The sequence below is a fragment of the Sorex fumeus genome, unplaced genomic scaffold (genome assembly GCF_029834395.1).
Source record: "Sorex fumeus unplaced genomic scaffold, SorFum_2.1 ptg000129l, whole genome shotgun sequence".
In the NCBI taxonomy this organism is placed as follows: Eukaryota; Metazoa; Chordata; class Mammalia; order Eulipotyphla; family Soricidae; genus Sorex; species Sorex fumeus.
This window is the reverse complement of record NW_026606186.1, coordinates 9,724,636-9,750,624: the sequence shown is the minus strand read 5'-3', so window position 1 is coordinate 9,750,624 and position 25,989 is coordinate 9,724,636. Positions and strand designations below refer to the sequence as shown.

General features: G+C 38.8%; 1 protein-coding gene across 1 annotated transcript in view; it reads right to left on the bottom strand.

Annotated features, from left to right (window-relative positions):
- LOC130045792 (complement C5-like) overlaps nt 1–25,374 on the bottom strand; it is a 57,528-nt gene extending 32,154 nt beyond the window's left edge. Inside the window, exons 1-11 of the mRNA XM_056138664.1 lie at nt 25,245–25,374; nt 24,032–24,224; nt 23,166–23,331; nt 19,538–19,608; nt 12,264–12,355; nt 10,459–10,541; nt 8,285–8,372; nt 6,718–6,817; nt 5,885–6,002; nt 4,052–4,164; nt 3,134–3,310 (exon numbers count right to left, since the gene is read on the bottom strand). Coding sequence (XP_055994639.1) covers nt 3,134–3,310; nt 4,052–4,164; nt 5,885–6,002; nt 6,718–6,817; nt 8,285–8,372; nt 10,459–10,541; nt 12,264–12,355; nt 19,538–19,608; nt 23,166–23,331; nt 24,032–24,224; nt 25,245–25,309 — 1,266 coding nt within the window. The 5' untranslated portion in view covers nt 25,310–25,374. The remainder of the gene's footprint in view (nt 1–3,133; nt 3,311–4,051; nt 4,165–5,884; nt 6,003–6,717; nt 6,818–8,284; nt 8,373–10,458; nt 10,542–12,263; nt 12,356–19,537; nt 19,609–23,165; nt 23,332–24,031; nt 24,225–25,244) is intronic.
- Nucleotides 25,375–25,989: the final 615 nt, after the last annotated feature.

The following is a 25,989-nucleotide window of genomic DNA, read 5'->3' as shown; positions in this document are numbered from 1 at the left end:
AAATGCTCTACATCATTAATCATCAGGGAGATGCAGATCAAAACAACAATGAGATATCATTTCACACCACAGAGACTGGCCCACATTCAAAAGAACAAAAGCAACCTGTGTTGGCGCGAATGTGGTGATAAAGGGACCCTCCTTCACTGCTGGTGAGAAGGCCGACTGGTTCAACCCTTTTGGAAAACAGTATGGACGATTCTCAAAAAATGAGAAATTGAGCTCCTATTTGACCCAGCCATACCACTCCTGGGAATATACCCTGGAGAGGCAAAAAGGTATAGTCAAAGTGACATCTGCACTTGTTTGTTCATTGCAACACTGTTTACAATAGCTAGAATATGGAAAAAACCTGAGTGCCCAAGAACAGATGACTGGTTAGAGGATATACTTTTGAGAAATTTGAGGGCACTGGAAATTCATAAGGTCTCAGTGAAATAAAGAGAAACTTCTTCCTACATCACAGGGTACTTAGAGATGTATCCTTCAAGAACATGCATTAATGTTGATCCTCCTGGGGCTTGGGTCGAGACTCAGTGACAAAATATATGCAAGTGGTACTACATGGTAAATATCATGGTAAGCGAAATGAGTCAGAAAGAGAGGGACAGACATAGAAAGATTGCATTCATCTGGGCACATAAAGTAACAAAAAAGAGACTAACACCCAAGAGCAGCTGTGATAAATACCAGGTTGTTCACTCCATGGCTTAAAAGCCAGCTTCACACTGTAGGGGCAAAGGCAGCTCAGATAGAGAAGGGAGCACCAAATAAAGGGTGCTGGGAAGATCCGCCCAGGATGGGAGATGCAAGCTGAAAGTAGTCTATAGACCGAACATGATTGCCACCCAATGTCTCTTCTGCAGACCACAGAACCCAAAAGGAGAGATAGAACAAAAGGGAGTGCCCTGGCACAGAGGCAGGGTGGGATGCGGCATGGGAGGGGTGGGAGGGATACTGGGATTGGTGGGGGTGAAGAATGGGCACTGTTGGTGAGATGGGTACTCGATCATTGTATAACTGAAACCCAAGCACAACAACCTGTAAGTCTACAACTGTACCTCATGGTGTTTCACATAAATATATATATATATATATATATATATATATATATATGCTGGAGCGATAGCTCAGCGGTAGGGCGTTTGCCTTGCACGCAGCCAACATGGCCAACCAGAGTTCGATTCCTCTGTCCCTCTCGGAGAGCCCGGCAAGCTACTGAGAGTATCTTGCCCACACGGCAGAGCCTGGCAAGCCACCCGTGATGTATTCGACATGCCAAACACAGTAACAACAAAATCTCCAATGGAGACGTTACTGGGCCCGCTCGAGCAAATCGATTAACAATAGGAGGGCCTTTACTTTATATATATATATATATATATATATATATATATATATATATAGCCTACGTGACACCTGTGTTGAATTCTTAGCACCAAAAGGGAAGAAAAATAGACATCCTCATTTGGCCTCAAAAGATATATGTTAAAGACTCAAAGAACAGGGAGAATAAAAGGTAGAGTTTCAAAGACCTTACAACAGTAGAGAACAGGACATTTAGAACCTGAAAACTATCTAAGATGACTGAATTTGAAGTATGATGGGCAGGCAGTATGCATTGTCTATTGAGGGGATCTAGGACAGGGTCAGTTGAGATCAGAGGTGACTCTGAGAGAGAACACTCCAACTCTCTGGCCACGTCTGGAGAGAGAGGTACAGGGTGGTTGCAGACTGTTTGCTAATACAAGGCACCGTGGAGGAGATCTAGGTCGGAGGTAGAAGGAGGCATGTAGTTTTATACAAACTGAGTCTTATGGGGGCTGGAGTGATAGTACAGCATGTAGGATGCTTGCCTGAGTGGTATGTGACCAACCTGGGTTTGCTCTCCAGCATCTCATTTGTTCCCTGAGCCCCACCAGGAATGATCCCTGACCACAGATCCAGGAATAAGTACTGAGTAGTGCTGAGCGTGACTGAAAAAATTAAGAAATTAAGTCCTATACTTTTAAAAATATGTGAAAATGTGGAACCAGAGACGTAGTTCTGTGGGTGAGGTACTTGCTTTGCACATGGCTGATTACGGATTATTTTGTGGTACTCTATATGGTCCCCTCTGCATTCAAGGTATGATCGCTGAGCTCAGAGCCAGGAGGAACTCCTTAGCACTGCCTGATATGGCCCTCTTCTCCCCACAAAATGAAAAAACGTGAAAATATTAATCTATAGAAGTGTCTTGATGGCATAGAATGTCTTTAATATCATCTTTTAGAGAAGACTGAATCATAGAAATATTTCAACTAAAATGTGTCATATAAGAAGAAAGGTTAGAGTGAAAATAACCTGAGAATCACCCCAAAGTTGCTAACAAACAAGGAATTACTGATCAAAAGTGAAGGCTAAAAGAAGAGGGAAAAGAAGAAAAGTTTTAAAGTAAGGAAATAATAAGAGGGAACTGAGAGCATAACGGGCTAACATGTGCCTATGTTTTATCCTGGCCCTCCAAATGTCACTAAGGGAGACCCCAAGAACCAGTAGGTGTATTCCAAAAAGACAAAAATAAAATAACAGAGCACAAAAACAAGTGAACTACAGAAGGCAATAATAGATTGTTTAAAGGGAAAATGTCCCTTGGCCCACCAATTATTTGCCTTCCAGAGAGCTAGAAAGAGGACTGAAAACATTACTGTGAGCTTAGCAAAGCACACAGATAGCTTCAGTGAGAACACTTTCAATGCTGCAGCAGGTGCATAATACAGATTTCAATAATTTGAGGAGATTTGGAAGGGGGAAAAGAGAATTAAAAAATTTCTGATTTCACCTGTGAATTGAAGGAGAGGATGAAAATAGGAAATAATAGCGATGACTAATTCTTGTATTCCATTGTTGATCTAGGTTTAATTTGTCACTCAAAGTGGTACAATATTTAGAAAAAGCAGCAAAAAACTTAACTCCTAGATATAGAACTAAAAGGATCATGCCCTTCATGGAATGTTCAGTATGTGAAATTGTACTTTTTGTGTTTGTGAGAAGTTCATGAGACAGGCAAAAAAACGTTCCATTCTATCCAGCACAATAATTACTGCACAGGCTTAAGTACATTTGAAGTACAACACATGATAATTCTGCTTACATGAAAATCCAGTGTTGCCACATTAGAGGGAATGTTAATGATAAATGAGGCTACTCCATCAGAATTTGTGGTACTTTGCATTATACCCAGGTCTGTACTCAGGGTTTTATCGAATGTTTTTCCTTCCAATATTACTGTAACCCCTCCTACAAAGTGGTCAGCAGCATTCACCTGTACCTATTGGAAAAAATCCATTTCAATAGCTAGTTAACACCATTAATTGTAACAATATAGGAAACTGAACAAAAGCTAGCATTGAGTTTTAATAGATTAGTCTATATTTTATGGTAGCAAATAATGTAATAAACATAACACACATATCCTTTATACGGTCATGACTTTTCTATTAAAAATGTTCCCCATTTTTTATGAACTATGATTTATAGTACTATTAGTGATAGTTTCATGCACACATTTTCCCAATATCACCCTCCATAAGTATATCTGCTCCCCCCAAGAATATTCCAGGAACCCCTGCACCTTCCCTCTATCTCCACCACTGAATCATTTACAAGCAAACCTAAGCAAATTCCCTCTTTCACTCCCAGGCACAAAATGCTAGATTTAAGCTAGTAATCAAATTCATTTCTACTATGTTGTGTTTTAAGAATTTCAGCTATATGTATATATATGATAATTACATTCAGTTCAAAGTCTAGTGACAGAATTGTTAGATTAGTGTTTGACACGGATTGGTAAAATTATTGCCAGACCAGTATCTTAATGTTTGTTGTTATCATTTTTGTTCTCCTTTTCGCATTACAGTCTTTACGATTGCCTTGTCTTACTCTTTGTCCTCTCAATCTCTTCTCCATTTTATTATCTACCTTGTAGTCCACAAAGGAGCAATAGCTCTCAGAGATTCTTTGCCCACCACAGACTCAAAATGTACCATATTTAATTTTCTATTCATCTCACCTTGATGGGAAATGGAATTCCAGGCTTCAGGAAAAGAGGAGTGGCAACCAAGTCCAGAGTGTAGGGAGAGAAGCTGTATTTGATATCAGTTACTTTGTTTTCATGGAAAAAACCTGGTGGAAATAATATGTATTACTCTGAAAATATGGCATGCACAATGTAACATCTTCAAGTTCCTTGCCCCTCCCCCCCCCCGTGCCTTTCTTCATTTGGTTAAGAATATACCAATATACCATTTTTTTATTCCCTGGTCATTTAAAAAAGAATTACAACCCTATATTTGGATGATTTCTCTGCATATACTGAAAGAACCTGACTCTTCCACGAACCAATATTGTGATTGTCAAGGAGGTTAGCAAGACTTCCATTCATCAGATTCAACAACTATGTTCTTTTTTGTTCTTTTTTTTATTTAAATTTTTATTGGTGAGACACCATACAACGGTTCTTGTCTAGACCATTTGATTTATCAGATAATTTATCTCATTTTCTCATTGAAAAATTGATATAGAAAATAGACATAGTCTTAGGTCCTGAAGTGTACACTTTCCTGTGGGAAGATACATGAACATATGTTCTCAAAGCTTGTTATTATTTCTAAGCCACAGTTAAAGAATTTCTGGGCAATGTTGAAGGAGGCAGCCTCAGTTTCCCCTTTTCATTGAGAAAGTCACAGTTTTTTCTTGCCACTTCCCATCCACCTACCACATACTTCATCCCCAAGGTTCTATTTTAATATTCCAGGAATTACCCAGGACCATAAAATTCTGCCCTGGAGCTTAGGCTCAAAGGTAGCCCACAATGCCTGAGGTAACAGGCAAGAAATCTAAACCAGTAAAGTAATTAATAAGAAGGGTAAAGATCCCAATTTCCATTTAAAAGTGTCTATGAGAAGAGCCTTTATCTATAACTTTTTGCATCCTCTGTCATATTTATCAATTGAATATCAAAAAATTCAATTGACCAGAGAGCCTTTAGAAGGGGTTACACAAAACTCCCTTTTAATTTAGTCCAATACTAAATTCCTCCACTTGGGGAGCTCCTTTTCTTTTCTCTTCTGCATTCCAATAAACTTTTCTACTTTCCAACTTTGAACAACTTCATTATTCAATATTTTCATTTTTGAAAGTATTGAAGGACCCGGGAATAACAAAGGAACACAGAGACCTGCCTCACCTGTGTCAGTGTGATAAAAAGAAATCTTGTGGTATTCATTAAAAATTTTAAGAGGGCATCCAAATGACAGTGAAGTTTTTATAATTTGTTTGTGCAAGTAAAATTTCCAGATAGCACCAGCATTTATTCTTTATGATAAAAGGTTATCTTTTGCAGACATGATTTGGTGGGTCACTATTATAGAAGAAACTTTTATTTTATATTTCTTTTAATTTTTTATTTTATAAGGCAGTACAGAATAATAAGCACTCCATCTCCATGAAGCTCATGGATAGTATTTTGATAGAGCGACTGTACTTGCCAAATACTGAATCAATATCAGTTACCGATTAAACTGTGGACCTTGAAATATGAAAGAACTGTAAGATGACCCCTGGGGTCATATCATTATCAGTAGCTATTGCCAGAAATTGCACAAGTTCTACTAAAACTAATACATATGACAGTGAGCTAACCCAAAGGCCAAGGGCATGTATGTCAAAACCAGAACTGTGATTCCTGTTGTGCATTGCAATCAACTTTGCAGAATCACAACCCAACCATAACTGTGACTTAGGTCCGGGCAAAAGAACAAAGGGAAATAAAGGGGGATGCTGGAATAATAGGAATAAGGAAAAGCAATTAGAAATGAATTTCTACATTACTATAGAAACTTACCTGTACCTATGTCCACAAAAACATTAAGGTACTTGTCATTTAAATCTTCTGAACTTTTATTTAAGTTTTTAATTTCCTTTGTAGTATTAAAACTGATCTGTGCAACACCATCAAGCAGCTTTTTTTCAAAAGAGGACAAAAAGGGAGAGGCAATAATTTACAGATCGCATAGAGAAATAACCGTAAGTTATCCTTTCATCTGTCTGCAAAATTTTCACTTAAAAACGGCATTGTTTGGTGCAAGTACAGCGTTCGCTTTGCACACAGCACACTAGGGTTCAATCCTCTACATTTCTTATGGTCCCTCAGCATCGCCAGGAGTAATTCCTGAGTGCAGAGCCAGGAGTCACCCCTGAGCTTCGCAGAGTGTGGTCTAAACCTCCCTGCACACCCCACTAGCTCTTCCCACCCACACACCTCTTTCCCCTCTCCACCACCAGTCGCCAAAAATGGACATTGAAATTATTTGGATCATTCCGTTTAAGCCTTCAGCTTCAGGTCATGTTCTTCCTCCCTAGGAAAGAAGATTTTGATGGGACTGAAAATCTCTGATGTCTAATCACATTAAAAATTTGAGACTGAAATTGCTTAACACTGTATCTGATGGATCCAAATTTAAAGTGCAGGATATCAGGTTCACAAAAGGATGAGACTTCTTTAGAAAGCAGGGTTTGGAAGCAAAATCATATATATTATCAAAGCCCAATGTCTTATTGGTTTGGCTTTGAGAGTTCTGTAAACTCTTAAAGAGGAAAGTCCACTTTTATTCTATATATTCTGGTTAGGTTGCCCCAATTCTCCATTTCTGTAAAGATGGATTTATCTCTTCTTACCTTTGTCTTTTGTATTCCGGCAAGCAACATTTCTTTTCCGTTATCATCTAAATCTTCTTTTATTCCAAATAAGACAAAAACATCCCCCTCACGAATATTCCTATCATAATATATGTTAAAAGAAAATATGGTTAACTTTTTGGGGATTTTGTTGTTATTGTTTTGGGCATTTGGGTCCTTGGGGAGAAATCACCAGCAGTTTTCAGGGCTATCTCCTGACTTATGCTCAGGGACCACATGCAGTAACCGGGATTCAAACAGAAGTCAACTCCTTGCAGAGCAAGTGCCATAATGCCATACCATCTTTCCAGCCCTTAACTCCTTTTCTAAAAAGAAATTTTATTAATGAAATCTAGAATAAGCACTAGAAATTTGCTTTTCTCTCTGGAAACAGTGTTGATGTTCACTAATGTGTTCATTCAGAGTCCACCAGTGCTCAAGTACAGTAGCATTTCCATTACTGTTGACAAATGAGGAACTTGAGTTCCAAGGTGACAGAAAGAATTTATTCCACTTCCATGTATTTTAAGTACAGAATAAGTTAGCACAGAACTGAGTTTAAACCCGTGTGTCTGTATAAGGAGCCATTAACATTATGCTGACCTTTTAATAAAAGAGTTAATGTCACATTGATCTCATGTGTACTGGAGGCAAATTATTTGTACATGAGCTATGTATTCAAAAAACAAATACAAAGCCCGAAGCTCTTTACTTGGCCTGCGTTTGGTGGTCTCCGGCAGCTGCTCCCACCCCGGACAGCCAATGGCAGATGAAGGAGGAAATGCAGGCCAGGCTGGTTAGTATCAATTGAAGTTTATTCCAATCTCATTTCCATTCTCTCCTGATTCCCTTCCCCCAATCCTCCTTGATTCTCCCCTTGGATTCTCCTTGATTCCTCTCTTGGATTCTCCTTCACTCTCCCCTTGCCCAGTTTTCCTCCTTCTCCCTAAGCCCCTCTTGCAGCCTAGTTATCACCCAAATCTTGAGGGGGTTAGGGTAGTAATTACACATAGGTGTCCTCATACAATCAATAGATGTAAGGTCCCTCCCTCAAGGTTATCCTACGATAAGCCACATATTTACCTTTTGGTTAAAAGAAAAACATGAACTCTATTTACATATAAGGCAGCACACTGGTGTTCTTATCAGTTTGCCTGCAAGTATGATTTCTGGAGCTGTTCAATAATTTCCAGAGCAATTTTAGAAAATTAAGTTGTATCATTAAGTAATATTAACTTCCACAAATAAAAAGAAGAGATTTTTTTAATATCACATACCACTTTCCCAAGTAACTATAGTCACCTAGTCAGTGTGATATTCAATACTTTTGATTATTTATTACAAAATTATAAAACACCTTCAAGTACCAAATAAACAATATACTTTTGACAAGCATTGAACTCACCTGCAGTAATTATGGCAGTTATTTTTAATTATATTATTTTAAATTTTGAATCAGTCTTTTTCAACACAAAAGCACTGGAAATCATCATATTTGACTCGCCCCCTAAATTTGATGCTTTTGCATTCAGAGGCTTAATGAATCAGAAAATAAGAATTTTCTTACCTAGCTTTTATATTAATCTTGAAGTCCTCTAGGTTTTTATGGCTAATAACATTGTTTTCTGGTTCTACTAAGATATCATCTTTATGTTCTAAAAAGAAATATCAGCAAGAAATAATACATTTATTATAACTGATATTCAAATAGAAAATTTTGCTTCAAGGGGATAAATATCAATAACAAAAATATCCTTCTCTGGGAAAGGATATTTACCAATACCCATCTGATAAAGGGTTGATATCAAGAACATACAATGCACTGGTTGAACTCTACGAGAAGAAAACATCTAACCCCATCATAAAATGGGGTGATGAAATGAACAAAAACTTTCCCAAAGAAGAAATTCGAATGGCTAAAAGGCACATGAGAAAATGCTCTACATCACTGTTCATCAGGGAGATGCAGATCAAAACAACAAGATGTCATCTCACACCAGAGAGACTGGCCCACATCCAAAAGAGCAAAAGCAACCAGTGTTGGCATGGATGCGGCGAGAAAGGGACTCTCCTTCACTGCTGGTGGGAATGCCAACTGATTCAGACCTTTTGGAAAACAGTATGGAAGATTCTCAAAAACTTAGAAATTGAGCTCCCATTTGACCCAACAATACTACTCCTGGAAATATATCCCAGCGAGGCAAAAAAGTACAGTCGAAATGACATCTGCACTTCTATGTTCATTATTGCACTATTCACATTAGCCAAAATATGGAAAGAACCGTGTGCCTGAGAACAGATAACAGATGACTGGTTAAAGAAATTTTGGTATATCTACACAATGGAGAACTATGCAGCTGTTAAAAAAGATAAAGTCATGAAATTTACATACAAGTGGTACTACATGGAAAGTATTATGCTAAGCGAAATGAGTCAGAAAGAGGACAGACATAGAAAGATTGCATTCATTTGGGGAACATAAAATAACAAAATAGGAGACTAACACCCAAGAATAGCCGAGATAAATACCAGGAGGTTTACTCCATGGTTTGGAGGCCAGTTACACATGCTAGGGGAAAAGGCAGCTCAGATAGAGAAGGGAGCACCAAATAAAGGGTGTTGGGAAGATCCTCCCCGGATGGGAGATGCATGCTGAAAGTAGACTATAGACCGAACATGATTGCTACTCAATGCCTCTTTTGCAAACCACAGCACCCAAAAGGAGAGAGAGAACAAAAGGGACCTACCACAGGGGTGGGTTGGGAGGTAGGGGTTTGGGGGTGGGAGGGATGCTGGGAGCACTGGAAGTGGGGAATGGGCACGGTGGAGGGATGCGTACTCAATTATTGCATAACTGAAACCCAAGCAAAAAAATTTGTTAGTCTACAACTGTACCTCATGGTGTTTCACTAATGAAAATTAAAAAATATATATATATATATTCTTCTCCTTGTCATTCCCACAATTCACAAACATGAGGAGTCTCCTCATCACCTTAAGGGATGAACCTCATCTTTCCTCTAGCAATGCTATCTTCACTGAAGCACCTGTGCTACGATAAAAAACCTGATAAGACCAAGATTCAGTTTTGCTTATTGTGTAAAGGTCTTTTTCTGTTACTTTATGTAGTGTTTGATGATGCTCACAGGTATTCATGAAATTGAAAATAAGTTGATTCATTAGTATGTTTAGCGACTCTCTTTCATTCGATCCCAAATACAACCATCAATCTCAAACTCTCACCGCAGCAAGACATTAAAATCTGTAGAACATCATAAGTAGGGTAAAGGTAAGGTCCTCCCGTTGTTGATCGATTTTCTCAAGCGGACCCAGTAACGTCTCCATTGGAGACGTTGTTGCTACTGTGTTTGGCATATTGGGTATGTCACGGGTAGCTTGCCGGGCTCTCCAAGAGGGGCAGAGGGATAGAACTCGGGTCGGCCATGTTGGCTGCATGCAAGGCAGACGCTCTACCCGCTGTGCTATCTCTCCAGCCCGTAGAACATAAATTAATTTTCAAATGAAAACTAAACCAAGGGAGTGAAGGGAAATTTGACACCAAGGTCACCAAAGCAGTTGGTAAAAGGCAAAACAAACATATCTTCAGGCTGCTTCTCTCTGTCAGAGATAAGCAGAGCAAGGAGTTTATGACAGTAGTTCAAGCGACTAATAAGTAACTCCAAATGCCGGGTACAATCATTTCTGAGGGTATTCTGTTGGATGTCTTTTTCGAGATATTACCAGATTCCTTAAACTCAAATTGTGTAGTTCCTGTTGTTGTGAAGTCTTCTCTGTACTTAGCATTAATAGTCCATAAACCATACCTGTGAAAACAAACATTGAAAAAATTAGGTCATCTCAAATCATAACTCTAAGTCACCCACTGATTATATCTACTATTCAAATGAACTTTTAGTAAGGATTAAGAATTGTGATCATTACTTTGTGTGTCAACTCATTCAATCCTCAATAAATATTTAAGAATACATTATGTTATTATCTCAATTTTATTATCAGAAAAATGTTGTTCAGAGAGATAAATTAACTTGCCCAGGGCCACAGATGCAAAGTTGGACTTTCATTGATCATTCTGGCTCTTAAAATCCTTGGTCACAATTCTGTGCTAATGGACAATGACCACAGTGGATGACCTAATATACTATGCCTAAAAGATTTTTAAATTCTAGATAAAGATATGCATTTTTAAGAAGAGTTGCATGCATACTGTAATTTCTTTCTTGCTGTACATTTTCTGGTATACCATACCTTATATTAAGCTTGAAAAAAATTAAATTTAAAGGTAATGGTCAACCAATTTAGAGTTCTGTCATATTACTAGATACCATAGAATATACTATGGGACAGAAACATGGATTATGTCTTTAGGAACATTTGATAAGATGAAGCTTAAAGTGATCAAATGCAGTTTCAAAGACTGGAAAACTCAAAGATGCTGTGATTTTTTTTTCAGTGTCAGGAATGAAAATCAAGACTTCACATATGCAAAGCATTTACTCTACCCATGAGCCACATTTCCAGCCCCCAAAATAATTTTAGAGTGGAGGTATGGATAAAGGAAAGAGCAAAGGAGCACCTAGTCATCACGTGGCTCTGGGTTCTCATTTCAGTTAACTTTTGTAATGCTACATGGCCTGAATAGGCCTGAAAATTTCTCTGATACTTACTATTCTTAACTGGAAAAGAGAAAAATTAAGGAACTGAGTTCTTGGCACACAAGGATGGGGGGATTCATAAATGTTCATTTCCTCTGTATGTTGGAGTGTTAGGGTTTCAAGACATTATCCAAGATGAAATTATCCATATATATCACAGAATATCCTAGGAATTTTTCTCTGAAGTAATTTGAATCTTTTTGCAGACTCTGAGACACAAACTAGTGAACTTAGTCCATTTACAACATCTTTCTTTTCTAGAAAACTCTTAGAAACTTTGGGGCAGTGTCTGTCTCACAGTGTCCCCGGCCTGGTTTTTTCCATGAAACATGTTCACTGAATCGGATAGAGCAGACTAGCTTGGTGCTGGCACTGGTCAAGCTCTGTCAAACACTTTTCTTGCTACAGAGAAGGCTGTGTAGATGTCTCTGTAGGAAGGTGAGAAAGGACACTCACTGGGTTTGAGAAATAGTCAGAAACAAACTTTCTTTACATCAGACATTTTTAGTCATATATAAATGTCTCCACAAATACATGCCATAACTCCAGGTACATCTCTAGCACTGTAGCACTGTTCCCCCCTTGTTAATCGATTTGCTCGAGCGGGACCAGAAACATCCCCATTGTGAGACTTGTTGTTACTGTGTTTGTCATATCAAATACATCACGGGTAGCTTGCCAGACTTTGCCGTGCAGGTGAGATTGTCTCGGTTGCTTGCCAGGCTTTCCGAGAGGGGTGGGAGAATCGAACCCGGGTTGACAGGGTCGGCCACGTGCAAGGCAAAGGCCCTACCCGCTGGTTTATCATTCCAGCCCCAGGTACATCTACTGCTTATAAACAAAAGAACTTCAACAATGAATAATTTTAAATACTTTTGATGGTATTGAATCTTGAAACCAGGGAAAGTTACAATTCCAGGATTTTTGATTTTTCCTGACATGGACGTTTCTCCCCCTTCTGGGTCCTACAAGTAAGAAGAAAAAGAAGAGTTTTACTTTTTCAGACAACCCGTAAAACATGAGTTCATATATACAAAATAGCATGTGATGGACTATTCCAATAGATATAAATTCTCTAAGACATTATGTTGAAACAAGATACAACAACATTGGCCAGGTAGAGTCTGAGACTGTCAGCCAGTCAAGTTAGTTACCAAATATTAATAATACCTAACAGGGGAAGGCAATTAGAAAGGGTTATATTTAGAACAATCATAAATAGAATGATCAAGGTGTGTTAAACTCTCCTCACTTTCCTTCTCCCCTAGTGAGACTTCTAGGATAATTTTCAGGCAAAGTCTCCATGCTATGCTCAAAAGGTTTTCTCGAATTCCTGTCATATTCAGGATCAAATCAATACATCAGAAAATGTCATAGCAATGGCCTCTGACCTCTTCAATGTCTCCTCTCCAGGGAGAATTCTACAAAGATGCACAAGGCTGTGTGGAGCCATTTACCTTTTCATTAAAACTACCTGAACCCAAACCTGTCTGTTCCAGACGATATTTCTTGATGTAAAGTAACATATTAAAGCCTGGACTCTATTATTCTGGAGTGTTTCTTAGACATTCCTCTGTAATCAAGCCATTATTTGGTCCATCTCTACACCTTGATTTTTCATTTCTCCCAATCTCTGCTTCTTCTCAGATGCCAAGACATAGTCCAGCTTCTATCTGTCTGTCTTCCCAGGGATATTCTAAAAGACCAAGATCAGAACGTTCATTCTTCAGCACTTTCTTTCAGAATAATCAGTACCTATCTTTGGCTTCACTTCTTAGATCTGTTCTTCAATTGGTCCTGTATTTTCCTTACCTGGTTTACTGTATTAAATTGAAAAATCAGTCAGTATCTGTATGATAATGGTGGGGACTCAAGTTTTCTAAACCTCCACTTTCTCATGTATAAGGAGAGGTGAAAAGTTATAATGAAATTATAAGGTTGTCATGACAAACCATGTCATGAACTCCTTACATAACACGCACAACACTTGCTCTACCTGCCCATGCTTCACAGCTACCAAGAGGACACACACATTTAATAGAATTGCATACAGAAATAGTCTTCCACTTTATTCCATTTCTGGGATACCTTTATTCCTAGAAGTGGAATTACTGTTTCAAATGGGAACTCAAATTCTAGTTTCTTGGGGAATGTCCATATTGTTTTCCAAAAGAGTTAGATCAGTCAGCATTCTCACTAACAATGAAAGAGAATCCCTTTCTATCCACACCCATGCCAGCAAATGGTTTTTCTTGTGCTTGTAGATGTGTACCAGTCTCTGATGTGAGATGATATCTCATTGTTGTTTTGATTTGAATCTCCATCATGATTAGCAATGTAGAGCATTTTATCATGTGCATTTTGGCCACTTGTATTTCTTCTTTGAGGTAGTTTCTATTCTTTTCTTCTCTCCATATTTTAATGGGTGGGATGTTTTATTTCTTGTAAAGGTTTACCAGTGTCTGAAATATCTTGGATATTCCCCCCTTATTTGATGGGTATTGGGTGAATAATTTTTCCCATTCAGTGGTCTGTCTCTGTACGTTGGTCGCCAATTCTTTTGAGAAACAGAAGCTTCTTAGTTTAGTGTAGTCCCATTTGTTTCTTTTTCCTTCTACTTCTTTGGCCGGTGCTGTTTCATCTTTGAAGATGCCTTTAGCTTCAATGTTGTGGAGGGTTCTGCGTACATTTTCTTCCAAGTAGCAAATGGATTCAGGTCTGATATTGAGATACAACTGAAACCCAACCATGAACAGATTTCTAACTCTGTACCTTACAATATTTCAGTAAAAACAAACATTTTAAAAAAGGTTTCCAGTTAGATAAGATAATATTAAAATTTGGGCAGATGGAACAGGGTTGAATATACTGACATCTACCCCCAAGCATATGATCACCTAATCTTTGATAAGGGGGCAAGAAATGTGAAGTGGAGCAAGGAAAGCCTCTTTAACAAATTGTGCTGGCCAAACTTGATGTCTACATGCAAAACAGTGGACTCAGATCTCTGCCTAACACCATGTACAAAAGTAAGATCAAAATGGATTAAAGATCTTCACATCAGACCGGAATCCATAAGGTATATTGAAGACAAAGTTGGCAAAACCCTCCATGACATGGGAGGCTTTTGGAGGTTAATGGTATCTTCAAAGATGTCACGCCTCTGGCCAAGCAAGTGAAAACAGATAGACAAATGGGACAGTCTTAAACTAAGAAGCTTCTGCACCTCAAAAAAAAACAGTGACCAAAATACAAAGACAGTCTACAGAATGGGAAAGGATATCCACCAAATACACATCTGACAAGGGGTTGATATCAAGGATATACAAAGTACAGGTTGAACTCCACAAGAAGAAAACATCCAACCCCATCAGAAAATGGGGTGACAAAATGAACAGAAACTTTCTCAAAGAAGAAATCCGAATGGCTAAAAGGCATTTGAGAAAATGCTCTACATCATTAATCATCAGGGACATGCAGATCAAAACCTCAATGAGATATCATTTCACACCAGAGCGACTGGCCCACATCCAAAAGAACAAAAACAACCTGTGTTGGCCTGGATGTGTCAAGAAAGGGACTGTCCTCCACTGCTGGTGGGAATGCAGCTAGTTCAGCCCTTTTGGAAAACAGTATGGTTGATTCTCCAAAAATTATAAATTGAGCTCCCATTCGACCCAGCAATACCATTCCTGGGAATATACCCCGGAGAGGCAAAAAAAGTATAGTCAAATTGACATCTACACTCGTTTATTCATTGCAGCACAGTTTACAATAGCTAGAATCTGGAAAAAAAAAAACCTGACTGCACAACAACAGATGACTGGTTAAAAAAACTTTGGACATCTACCCAATGGAGTACTATGTTGCTGTGAGAAAAAAATGAAGTCATGAAATTTACATACGAGTGGTACTGTATGGAAAGTATCATGCTAAGCGAAATGAGTCAGAAAGAGGACAGTCATAGAAAGATTGCATTCATTTGGGGAACATAAAGTAACAAAATAGGAGACTAACACCCAAGAATAGCCGAGATAAATACCAGGAGGTTTACTCCATGGCTTGGAGACCAGCTGCACACACTAGGGGAAAAGGCAGCTCAGATAGAGAAGGGAGCATCAAATAAAGGGTGTTGGGAAGATCCTCCCAGGATGGGAGATACATGCTGAAAGTAGACTATAGACCAAACATGATTGCTACTCAATGCCTCTTTTGCAAACCACAGCACCCAAAAGGAGAGAGAGAACAAAAGGGAGTGCCCTGCCACAGAGGCAGGGTGGGATATGGAGATGGGGCGTGGGAGGGCTACTGGGTTCATTGGTGGTGGAGAATGGGCACTGGTGGAGCGATGGGTACTCAATCATTGTATAACTGAAACCCAAGTACAAAAATTTGTAAGTCTACATCTGTACCTAAAAAATAAATAAATAAATAAAAATAAAATTAGGGCCAGAGAGAAAGTACAGTGAGTAAGGTACTTGCCTTGCACCCAACTACTCTGGGTTTGATCCCATGGCACAAAGAGTGACCCCTGATAACAGAGCCAGGAGTAAGCCCTGAGCACAGCCAAGTGTGGCCCCCCACCAAAATACATGCATAAGCATTTAAATTGCTACCTTGTACACATAATTGATGTACTATTGTGGCTTTTAAATAAGTTTTATCACATTTGAACAGAGATAAAAGAATAAAGACTCTTTATTAATATGATAAAATAATCCAAGTCAATTTCGTATTTAAAAATTTTAAAAACAAAATATTAAGGCACTTCAATTACAATGTTACTTGTGATTGCATTTCAGGCATTCTATATTCCAATACCAATTCCAACCCCAGTGCTAAACTCCCCTCTGCCAATGTCGCCAAGTTCGCACCAGCCTGCCTCGACAGGCAACACTTTTTGTTTCTTTGTTTGTTTGTGTGGGTTTATACTCAGCAGTGCTCAGGATCTACTCTTGTCTCACTGCTCAAAATCATTCCTGGAAGCTTGAGGAACTATATGTAATGCTGGGGAGAGAATCCCCGTGGACCTCACACAAGGCAAATGTCCTATCCACTGTACTATTGTTCCGGACAGGCACATTTTTTAGTTTGGTAGTTGTAGTCCCAATCTAATTCTTGCAATATGCTTGGCTCTGATATATATATATATATATATATATATATACATAATATCATTCAGCATATCATAAATAATTTTTGTATTTAAGCCAGGTATAGAAAAGAAGTATAAATACAACTAATGGTATATAAAATTATTTATACATATGTAAACCACATATGTACATGTATATGCATGCCTATACCACGTCTCTATACCACCAATGCACACAAGGTCCCTGCCCCCTGCCCATGAACATTCATTCCCTCCTGTCATTCTTCTATATACATCAAGGTGAAATTTTAATTTTAAACACAGACAGTTCATTGGCAACTTGGATGAAACTAGGGTTTCATGGTCAGGGAAGTAAGTCAGAGGAGAAGAACAAGTACTGGATGTTCCTCTTTTGTGGTAATAAAGAAAAAAAGAAACAGGGGAATTTCAAGTATCAAATGACCCTTGCCCCTGACGACAGAACTAAGAATGCCAAGTAAGTGGAGAGACATACATGGGAGAGACAGATAAAATGGACTTAAAGCGAGATCGCATGTCCTTCTCTTCTGGAAGGGTGCCAAACATGACACTCTCCATAACCATGCCTGCGAACCCTGCACCAGGCTGGTTCACTCGGAGCACCCCGGAGAGGGTCAGTGAGAGCCCTCCCCGCCTCAAGTGACCCAGCCCCAGCAGCCGAAAACCTCCAGGACTCAGCGGCTGCCATGCACATGGCTGCTCTATACATGGTGGGGCCAAGAATCACCCACAAAAGTATCAATTACTGGATAGCACGGCCACATTTGCAGGCCCGTACACTCCATACCACACACCCTACTACCCATACTCCAAGAGTACCGCACCACAATTGATGCAGTTCAAAGTAGGAGAGAACCCAGTATTAGAGGGAAATTTTTTAAAAAACTTTAAGTTATTTATTTATTTATTTGCTTTTGCGTCACACCTGGCGATGCTCAGGGGCTACACCTGGTTCTGCATTCAGGAATTACTCCTGGTGGTGCTCAGGGGACCATAAGGGATGCTGGGAATCGAACCTGGGTTGGCCGCGTGCAAGGCAAATGCCCTACCCGCTGTGCTATCACTCCAGCCCCCTAGAGGGAAATTTTTTTACAGATACATATCTATATATAAAAGCACACAAGGCTCAACTACTAACTACACGTTAGTGATCTCTTATAGAAGGGCTTAATGGCCCCTGGGTGGAATACAAGAATCTTCATCTTCGTTCCTCTAAAAATACTTTTGTGTAGCATTTTCAGCAGTTTTTCATAACAAACAATACAAAATATATTATTTCAGTTCTGTTTTGGGGATTGGGGATTGGGGATGAAAACACACAAAATTTGGTGGTGGGAAGTGTAATGGTGGTGGGATTGGTGTTTGAATATTAAATGTAATGAAATATTGTGAACTATTGATAAAATTAAAAAATATAAAAAAATGAGGAAAGTATGAAGTGTGTTGCAATTCAAAAATTCTAACATGTTGCAGGAAGAAAGTGATAATATAGTGCCAGTCATCTTCAAGTTTATCAAGTTGACAATCAGTGCTATGATTCTTTTCTGAGATCTGCTAACAGGCAAGAGATAAACATGAAACAAATGATAGTGTTCAAATCAGATTTTTTTCATTGCTCCCTTTTTTTTTAGATACCAAGTGCTGAGAATTTTTTCACGATCTCTTTCAAGAGAAGAATTTAAAGGAGACAAAAACATTAGTACTTTAACATAAAGTTATTATACATCTGTGTGTATGCATTATACTGAGTTAACCAAATCATTTGCTTCTTTTAAATTATTTTTGGCTATGGTATTTTATTTCTTGCACATTTGGAAATCTCCACTATTCCCTTCTAATCTGACATTAATTCTTTTGCATGCTGCATATTTTTTGTCTTTTACTGTCTGTCTTCACTCAATGAAGACATGAAATAGTGACTCCATCTGCCATGTTTCTCAATTTTTTAATTTTCATCTATGTGAAATAGAATCATACTTCACAACTGTCGAGTGAATTATCTGGTATTTTTCCTGTTTCTATGAGTTATTTGATTTCCTCTCTTATTAGTCCCTATTCTCTATCACATTACTTAAAACTTAGTAGCACTGCACTGCACTTTCCTCCCGTTGATCAACTATTTGTTCAAGCGGGCCCAGTAACGACTCCTGTGTTTGGCATATCAAATACATCATGGGTAGCTTGCCAGGCTTTGCCGTGTGGGCCAGATACTCTCAGTAGCTTGCCAGGCTCTTGAAGAGGGGCCGAAGGCTTGGACACGGGTCAGCCACCTGGGCTACGTGCAAGACAAAATCTTAGTAATCACTCAATAATAATATTTTATAAACTAAATAAAACTGTTATCTAAACTAAATAAAAAGTTATCTAAATCACTTCCAACAACCAAAAATAAAACTGAATGTAACATAATGACATTGGTGGAGGACACTCTGGTAGTGATTAGTTAAGGTATTTCTGCATAAAACCATTAGTGTCAAAAGAAAAATTAAAAATTAGTGTTGACACTATTGCAGATATGTGATTCAAGTATAGTAATAAAATAATTTTTGAAAGTTTGCAATAGTGGGGGCTGGAGCAATACAGTGGGTAGGGCATTTGCCTTGTACACGGTCAACCCGGGTTCGATTCCCAGGATCTCATATGGTCCCCTGAGCCCCACCAGGGGTAATTCCTGAGTGCAGAGCCAGAAGTGGCCCCTGTGCATCACCGGGTGTGACAGGCGTAATTCCTGAGTGCAGAGCCAGGAGTAACCCCTGTTCATTGCTGGGTGTGACCCAAAAAGCCAAAAAAAAAAAAAGTCTGCCATAGTGTAGTGTGGCAGGCCGAGAGGGAGAGTCTATTGGGATGGAGGCTAGTGAACACCTTGAAACACTGGTGGAAGGATACTGTCACTGTGGCTGTAGACTTGGAACATTTGTATGCCTGAACCTAAGTTACTAACAGCATAATACATCCTGGTGCCCGAATAAAATCTCGAAAGAAGAAAAAAATTTTAAATTAATGCCATACTCACTATGAAAGTTAAGATAACTTCCCTTTGAGCTGGCTTTAGGTCTTCGTCCAATGCATAAGCTCTAACTTTTACTGTAAAAGAAAAATCATTATAGAAAACTTTTTTACTATTAATAAATGAGAGATATTATTAATAAGCCTCAAGTATATGGCCATGAAACTTTAAATAAAAAATACAAAATAAAGAGATTCATGTTTAAGTGGCAGGTTGATTTGAATATTGAATAGAAATACTATGTTGACATAGAAATAGTTTTTTCACAAAATTCCTCGGAGAGCCCGGCAAGCTACCGAGAGTATTCGATATGCCAGACACAGTAACAACAAGGTCTCCAATGGAGACGTTACTGGGCCCGCTCGAGCAAATCGACGATCAACGGGAGGGTCTTTACCTTTACCTTTACCTTACAAAATTCCTCAATAGGTTCTCTTAAAAGTTTCTATTTGCTCTGGAAAGAAAGATGGCGGCCGCACGGGAGCCTTGTGGACAGCAGGTTTGAGCCGGGCTCGGCGGGAGTGGCGGGGACCTCATGGGAAGGGGGGCTTTGTGGGCCGTCCCCCATGCCCCACCGAGGTCGCCGGCTGCCCCCCACGAGCGGCTCTCCGGCACGGCCACGGCCCCGGAGGCACAAGGACTTAGCACAGAGAACCAGCCGCTTGGAGCAGAAAAGCAAATGGACTATGTGTTAAACCGCGCCACCAAGCCTGCCCGGAGGGGAAAGGGTGTTGACCGGCCCGCCCGCTCCTCTCTGGAAAGAAAGATGGCGGCCGCACGGGAGCCTTGTGGACAGCAGGTTTGAGCCGGGCTCGGCGGGAGCGGCGGGGACCTCATGGGAAGGGGGGCTTTGTGGGCCGTCCCCCACGCCCCACCGAGGTCGCCAGCTGCCCCCCACGAGCGGCTCTCCGGCACGGCCACGACTCCAGGGCACAGAAACCAATCTCTTAACTATCTAACTTTTAATAGAAATTCTTCCAGGGTCAATAAGTAAAATAGCAGAAATTCAAAACCGCGCAGCCGCTATCGCGGCCACGCGACATCATTTTATTCTTAAACCAAGTTGTAGAAAGCAAATCATTTCACAATGCTGTTTCAGCATATCTGATTGTGGGGGGTGGGTCATAAACTCTAAACAATAATTGTGCATCTTCTATCGAAACAATCTATCTAGTAAAAGTAGATAGAGTATTAACTAGAACTCATCTGCCTCACAAGAATTGGGAGGGGTGGGGGGAGGTGGGGGTCTATTGGGGTTCGGGGTTAAAAATAAGTATTGGTAAAGGGAAATGTGTTTGATATTTACATGACTGAGACCTAAACCCGAAAGCTCTGTAACTTTTCCCACAGTGATTCAATAAATAAATAAATTATAAAAAAAAAGTTTCTATTCATATAAAAATATGACTCAGCTTATCATAAATAATTTTTGGATTTAAGGCAGCTTATACAAAAGAAGAATTAATATGACTAAAATTATTGTAGACAAGAAAAAATGGAGAATAAGTGGTGTCAACAGAAGTAGCAAAGCACCATAAATCAAATCTGAGAATCTGAGGTTACCATAATCATTCTCTTTAAGGATGGTTCATAAAATATGCCGAATTCAGTCTACATCCATAACTAAACCTTCTTCCCCTTCTGTGACTTTACTGTAAGAAAGAATTTACTAGGGGGAAAAAAGAATGAAATGATTTCTAGTTGTGGTACAAAGGCAAACATTGCTTTGGTTTTCACAATTTAGTTCAAGACTGTGGTTGTGAAATGAAATTGAAGAGCCTGGGGGATAGATCAAAGGGCTGGAGTGCATGTTTGAATGCAGGAGTTTGATCAAACTGTGTTTGATCACATCCGCTGCTTGCCCCTTGGCAAGTGGGTACGGCCCAAAGAGAAAAAAAATGAAACTGAAATATCATTTGTAAAGAGAATGGAAATGAGTTTATTTCATGCTATAATTTTCCCCCATATTAACTTTATGTTCATTAGTACATCAGTTCAAGTTTAAAAACCATTTTGTAAAAATTGGCATCACTCTAAAGTTTTTTTCTATTTTATACTGATATGTTTCTCATTTTTTGCTTTTATAATTTATAACTTAATCTTTGGTTCATAAATTCTTGACGATTCTGTACGATATAAGTAGAGAATTAACTTCATTCGTGGTGGGTTTGGGGGGGAAACACAAAAATAAGTCATCGTCCTGATTCATCCATTGATCAACTATCTTTCCCCCATCACCACCCCCCAGACTAAAATTTACTCTTAAACCTTAAAGTCTCCAATAAAATAAGTATTAGAAACAATAAACAAAGCAAAACAATAGGTTGGAAAATCAATACAGAAAATGTTTAGCATTCTATCTAAATTCACAATCCACAATTCTTCCCAAAGCATTATACAAAGTCTTTGCAATCCCTATCACAATGGAGGATATGGCGAAAGAGGAAACTTTAACCACTGTTGGTGGAAATGTTATGATCAGATTCCATTTCTATAAAAAACAATTTAGAGACTTCTAATGAAATTAAAAAGAAAACTCTCATATAATCCAGTGATTCCACTCCTTGGCTTATATCCCAAGAAGATACAAATAAAGGTTATATGCCCACTTTTGTCCAAAGCAGCAACATTTAAAATAGCTGAGATTTAGAAAGAACCCAAATGTCCAACAACAATCCACAATTTAAAATGTTGTGGTAACAGAATACTGTTCAGCTCTAAGAAAAGATTGCATCATGAAATTTTCTACTATGTGGATGGACCTAGAGAGTATCCTGCTGAACAAAGTCAGAGGGAAAGGCACAGACACAGAATGATCTCTCTCATATGTGGAATATAAGGAATGATAGTAGGGGTATATCAAGTATCCAGGGGGTAACAGAAACTCAGAACTGGTCATCAGGGGGGAATTGGGGAGTGAGATGGGGGAGGGAGAACCTAGGGATGACAGTGGAGGGAGTAGACACTCTGGGGGTGGCGGTGGTGTTTATACACAATCATTATCATTAACAATATTGGAAGCCCCCATGCCTAAAATAAAACAGGAAAAATGTGGTTTATCTGTAGCACCACATTATCTATAGTTCCCTAGCATAGCCAGGAATAATTCCAGAGCACAGAGTCAAGAGTGAGCCCTGAGCACTGCTGGATATGGTCCAAACAATAGCAACAACAAGTCGTGGCATTTATTTGCAATGAAATTCTCTCAACTATAATAAAACATGAAATCTTTCTTTTTTTCCCAACACGGTTGGAACTAGAGTTTCATATTAAATAAGTCAAAGGGAGAAGGACACATGCTAAATGATTATATTTATATTGATTTTTTTAAGAAAAAAAGCAATGGAATAGACAGTATATACTAATAACAAACTCTTAAGTTTAACGAGAGAACTGAAATTATCAATCAGTTGTGGGGAAAGGCTTGGATGGAAGGAAGAAGTGGTCTGGAAGTCGCATCAGGACTTGGCAGTGGTGGTGGTGATGGCCGGGGGGTGGGGAAAGAAATACTCATGTCTTTGGCACTTTGGCAGTGGTAGAGGTGCAACAACTCTGAATACCAAAATCATAGATATTTGCACTTATTATAATTATATTACCTCAACTATAATATTTAAAAAATCCCCCCTCATACCTGATTTATCATCTTGAAAGTAAACAGATTTATCTGTCTCAATAAAGATGAGTCCATTGTCATAACGTAGTGGAATTTTTGTTGTTTTTGAAAAATAAGCAGATAGAACTTCTAAGTACACATGTGAAACTGCATTTGGTCCTCCAGGCAAATCTTTTTGTTCTATCTGTTAAAATATCAATATTTTAATATTAAATTATACAAATATTAATGTATGATTACTATGTGGCCCTTCTCAAACATATTGATATAGTCAGCTATCTGTACTAATAGGTTCATGAATATTTATTTCATATTACTTGAACATATGGTTCACATATTTCTCTGAGAAAAATTTTGCTTTCTGTAACATGTATTTTAGCAAAATAATTATTTTCTAGAATCCAGTATGTTTCCTGAACTGTTAGGATAATTTAGTAAAATATATGTTCTAAATGGAATGCTCTGCATTCTATAAACATTTTGGAACAAGAGATACATCAATATATATCTCTCTCCAGATATATTTTCTTCTAATATTATATAAAATTTCACTGTAAAATAATCTTTCCCTAGCATTCAACATGTAATTTTGAGACAGTTTCAACACTGGTTGTTTTCAACACACCAAACCTTTTCTCCTCTATCATTTTTATCTGACACATTCCGACTTGTGTATTTTTACATGAACCATAAATCAAAAGCAAATTCTCTAACATTTCATTCTGACCTAAATATATAAACATGGGACATTTTCCTCTCCTCAACCAGTGCACACGCCTTTGTATTGTGTATTATATCTTTATCTATATGTACAAGAGATGAGTGCATTAATGATGCATTTACTCTACAAAGAGAAATTAGAGATGATGAGGAAAAATACATACAGTTAAGCTTGCAGAGCCTTGGAATTTATTTTCTGGAGATAAGTTGACTTGCCCAAAGGAATATCTGAAATTTTTGTCAGGATAACTTTTAATAGCAACAGACACAGCAAATGGTTCTGTATATCCATGAACTTGAATCACTACGTTTTCAGAGGCACCAACACAGAACGCTTTAGGTGCAAAAACAACATATCTGTTGAAAGAACAAAATTATTGAGATATTCTTTTAATCACTGTAACACTGTAGCTCTGTCCTCCCATTGTTCACTGATTTGTTCGAGAGGGCACCAGTAACATCTCACAACAAATTGTGAGACTTTCTGTTACTGCTTTTGGCATATCCCATACGTCACAGGGAGTTTGCCAGGCTTTGCTGTGCGGGTGAGATACTCTTGGTAGCTTGCTGGACTCTCTGAGAGGGGCGGAGGAATCAAACCGGTTCAGCCGTGTGCAAGGCAAACACCCTACCTGCTGTGCTATCACTCCAGCCCATTCTTTTAATAAAGCATATTTAAACATTTTTCACCTAAGAGAAGCAAGTCATATAATCAATAGTTCGTGCACTTAGCAGTACATACTTTATTTCTCAAAATGTAATTTTTTCTATGCTAATACTAGCAGACTCCAGAAAGCATCCTAAAGATCATCCAGGGGAATGTTTAATAGAGTCCCCTAAAGAAACAGATAGGATTGTATTTTGGGGCAGTTCGTGGGCAAGAGGTCATAATGCTCCAGAAATGCCCCTGGACCTTACACCAGGCCAGTTTCACCAGGGAGTCTCAGATGAGAGCAGGTGTTGGCCCTCCACCCAAACCCTTTGAATCCTGGTGGCCACAAACCTACAGAACCTAATGAAAAACCAAGGTACATGGAACGAGTGGCGACTAACTCCAGGCCTCAAAGAATCCAGGACAGACAGCTCCTTATGTCTCCATAAAACATCTTAAATCAAAATACTAATACTAATCAGCAAGTTACCTCTCATGAATACCTGGATACCATCTTATATTAGGATACTAATCATGCCAGGCCAGTAACGGCATTGACCAATAGATAAAAGTGGTTATTTTCAGAAGTAGGAAATTAATTTTTAGAAGTAGGAAGTTAATTTTTAGGAAAAGGAAGTTAATTTTTTAGGGCATGAACGAAATTCCACTTCCTCTATAACTATTACAAAAACACTTGCAAATAAAATATCAAATCTTTCACTTACGTTTGCTCCTGTCCCCAACTTCTTCCCAAGTAGAAAAATATACATATTATGCTTAAGATATCCATGGCTGGAATAGTATTAAAGTGTGGTTGTAAGGTAGCTATGTTTTGTGAGTTCTGTTTAAAAGGTTTGTTGAAATGAGTGCTGAGGTTAATAATTAATGTCTAAGAGTTTGTTCACTAATAAAGAAACCCAATAATTTACATGATAACCTCTTAATGGGCAACTTTGAAATCTGAAGTGAATAACATGCCTGTGATGAATCAAACAGAAAAGACACCCAAATAAAAGTCTCTTAAAAATATTTCAAAACTTGGGGCTGGAGTGATAGCACAGAGGATAGGGCATTTGCCTTGCATACGGCCAACTCGATTTCGATTCCCAGCATCCCATATGGTCCCCTGAACATCCCCAGGAGTAAATCCTGAGTGCATGAGCCAGGAGTAACCCCCATGCATCACCGGGTGTGACCCGAAAGCAAAAAAAAAAATGTTTCGGAACTGGACTCAAGGTACTTGAAGCCTGCTTTAGCTTCCATACTTTCTGGGAGTAGAATATGAAGCTGATGCCCTGAACCGGTCCCTTTGCTGGGTCCAGGGCATCAATGCTACAGATGTCATCGGGGCTGATAGCTAGTTTCTTTATTGCTCTGTTTTTCTTATTGAGTCACCTTGGCCACTGGTGACAGCCCAGAGAAGCCTGGGAAGTAGTGGCCTCGTGCTATAATTTGACCACAGTAAACAGT